The sequence below is a fragment of the Bison bison genome, unplaced genomic scaffold (genome assembly GCF_000754665.1).
Source record: "Bison bison bison isolate TAMUID 2011002044 unplaced genomic scaffold, Bison_UMD1.0 scf7180017864503, whole genome shotgun sequence".
Taxonomy (NCBI): domain Eukaryota; kingdom Metazoa; phylum Chordata; class Mammalia; order Artiodactyla; family Bovidae; genus Bison; species Bison bison.
The window spans coordinates 519917-522900 of NW_011495061.1; the positions used below are offsets into that span (position 1 = coordinate 519917).

Genomic DNA, 2984 nt, shown 5'->3' on the forward strand with positions numbered 1-2984 from the left:
AAGCACAAGCTGGAATCAAGATTGCCGGGAGAACTATCAACAACCTCAGATATGCAAATGACACCACCCTTCTGGCAGAAAGTGAAGAGGAACTAAAAAGCCTCTTGATGAAAGTGAAAGTGTAGAATGAAAAAGTTGGCTTAAAGCTCAACATTCAGAAAACGAAGACCATGGCATCTGGTCCCATCACTTCATGGGAAATAGGTGGGGAAACAGTGGAAACAGTGTCAGACTTTATTTTGGGGGGCTCCAAAATCACTGCAGATGGTGACTGCAGCCATGAAATTAAAAGATGCTTACTCCTTGGAAGAAAAGTTATGACCAACCTAGACATCATACTGAAAAGCAGAGACATCACTTTGCTAACAAAGGTCTGTCTAGTCAAGGCTATGATTTTTCCAGTGGTCATGTATGGATGTGAGAGTTGGACTATAAAGAAAGCTGAGCGCCAAAGAATTGATGCTTTAAAACTGTGGTGTTGGAGAAGACTCTTGAGAATCCCTTGGACTGCAAGGAGATCCAACCAGGCCATCCTAAAGGAGATCAGCCCTGGGTGTTCTTTGGAAAGACTGATGCTAAAGCTGAAACTCCAGTACTTTGGCCACCTCATGTGAAGAGCTGACTCATTGGAAAAGACTCTGATGCTGGGAGGGATTGGGGGCAGGAGGAGAAGGGGAGGCCAGAGGATGAGATGGCTGGATGGCATCACCGACTCGATGGATGTTAGTCTGAGTGAACTCCGGGCGTTGGTGATGGACAGGGAAGCCTGGCGTGCTGTGATTCATGGGGTCGCAAAGAGTCGGACACGACTGAGCGACTGAACTGAACTGGTGTTTGTTGCCTGAATGGTAACAGAAAGGTGGATATCATCTCCCTCATTAGAAAGAGAGCAGAGTTTAAGTAATCACCCACCCTCATCCAGCTAATTAACGAGGACTGAGAACTCTGTAAAGGAACTGGAAGACTCTGTAAATCTATCAAGAATTTATAAAGAAAAATAAAGTCTGCAACTCGAGTGTAACTAAAACTAGTCCAGTGTGGAGGGGCTGGTGCAGCTGGTCCAGCCTTGGGTTCAGGCAAATGGGGGCGGGAATTGCAGACCCCGAAGATGCGGATAATAGAATCTACTCTTTTTCCAGAATAACAAAAAAGGCAGAGCACATCCGTGATGCTCGCCTGGCTGTATTTTGGTGTGTTTTCTGTCTCCATCTCATAACAGAAGTGGCAGATCCCCAGGCACAGGAGTCCCACCTCTAAGCCCCCTTTCTAGAGACCAGCAGAGTCTCAACTGCAGGAGTCCAGGCAGGTCTCTCTGACATCTGCCTAATGGGCTGCTCCCTGCAGAACCTCAGCCTCACTTGCCGGGTGGACACCGGCCGCGGTGCTGAAGCCCGCGAGACGGCCGTGTGCTATGGTCAGACGGTCAGGCCTGTACATGCTGGTGAGGGGTCCTGAGGCCTCCCCGCCCAGCGAGGCCCTGGTCACGCGTGCAGCTGGGGCAGAGCTTGTGCAGATCACCCAATACAAGGAAACCCCTTGTGAACTCTGTAGGTGTCTCAAAACACGTCAGCAAAGTGGTGACTTCTTTCTGAGTATTCGGTTCAGTTCAATTCAGTCGCTCAGTTGTGTCCAACTGTTTGTGACTCCATGGACTGCAGCACGCCAGGCTGCCTGTCCTTCACTATCTCCTGGAGTTTTCTCAAACTCATGTCCATTGAGTTGGTGATGCCATCCAACCATCTCATCCTCTGTCATCCCCTTCTCCTCCCGCTTTCGATCTCTCCCAGCATCAGGGTCTTCCCAAGTACTGGGTGGTGCCAACGCAGCAGAGCAGGTGGGGAGGAGCTGGAGGCACCCCTCCCTTGGTTCCCTCCACGTTGCCAGGATGAGGCTGGTCATCCGGGTGGTGGCTGGTTGCTGGGGTCATGAGGGGGCCCAGCCCCTGCCTGCCTGCCCGTCCTCCCGGTGACCCCAGGGCTCCTGACCCTCAGACCGTGGTGGGGTCACTGCATCAGATACAGCCACGGGGACTCCCCCGGGAAGAGGCCAGGTCACTCGAAGAGACCTGACGTAACCGGATGGGGTGCAGTTTGGATTCCAAGTCTGAAGAGCCCCCCCGATGACTCTTGTGTGCAGCTGTGAGAGTCCCTGGCTCACAGCAGTTTCTCCGAGGGGGTTCCGCTCAGCAGCTGCAGCACCTCTGTGCACTTGAAGAAGGACTCAGCACTGAGACCCAGACGCTGAGTCGGAGGAGGCCCGCTTCAGCATGGCCTCGGGCGGTGCCGGGGCCGGTGCTGGGGCCTGGGAAATGCTGACTTAGCGGAAATGACCTGTACCTGGTTGGGGTGTGGGACAGGCTTGGGGGCAAGTAGGACTGAGTTCAGCTGTCTTGCTTTCAACACCACTGCAGTGAGAAGAAAGTCTGCTCTTTGGTTAAGAGGGTAAGAGCTCCCCGGCAGGGAAGTGAAATAGGGTCCAAGCTCTCCCACTCCTCAGATGTCTGGGCCCCACAGCAGGGTCGCCCGCAGGACCTGTCCATGGCCGTCAGGGGGACACGGTCTCACTTGTGCCCAGGGGCAGCCTTGCAGCATCTGCTCTTTGGATCTGAAACTAAAACTCGCCCCATCCTCTGGATGCTGGGGATGCTTGCCCCGTCTCTGCTGCTAAACGAGGGACACACAGGGCTGTCTGACCTGCTCAGACCAGTGCCGCCCTTTCCGATTGGCCAAGATTCCGAGAGGGCTTTGCTGCTCTGTGGGGCAGAGTGGTGCTTGCCCCTGCTTTTGCACACTCTCCTGGGATGGGCAGAGGTGTGGCTGCGTAGGGAGGCCCTCGGTTGCCCAGAGCATGACCACTCTCTCTGCTGCAGGAGGCTGGCCAAGTCCACCCTGCTGCTCATCCCGCTGTTTGGAGTCCACTACATGGTGTTCGCTGTCTTTCCCATCCGCATCTCCTCCAAGTACCAGATTCTGTTCGAGTTGTGC

At 54.1% G+C, this 2984-nt stretch overlaps 1 protein-coding gene across 1 annotated transcript in view; it reads left to right on the forward strand.

Annotated features, from left to right (window-relative positions):
* VIPR2 (vasoactive intestinal peptide receptor 2) overlaps positions 1 to 2984 on the forward strand; it is a 112940-nt gene that overhangs the window by 108107 nt on the left and 1849 nt on the right. Inside the window, exon 11 of the mRNA XM_010829350.1 lies at positions 2870 to 2982. Coding sequence (XP_010827652.1) covers positions 2870 to 2982 — 113 coding nt within the window. The remainder of the gene's footprint in view (positions 1 to 2869; positions 2983 to 2984) is intronic.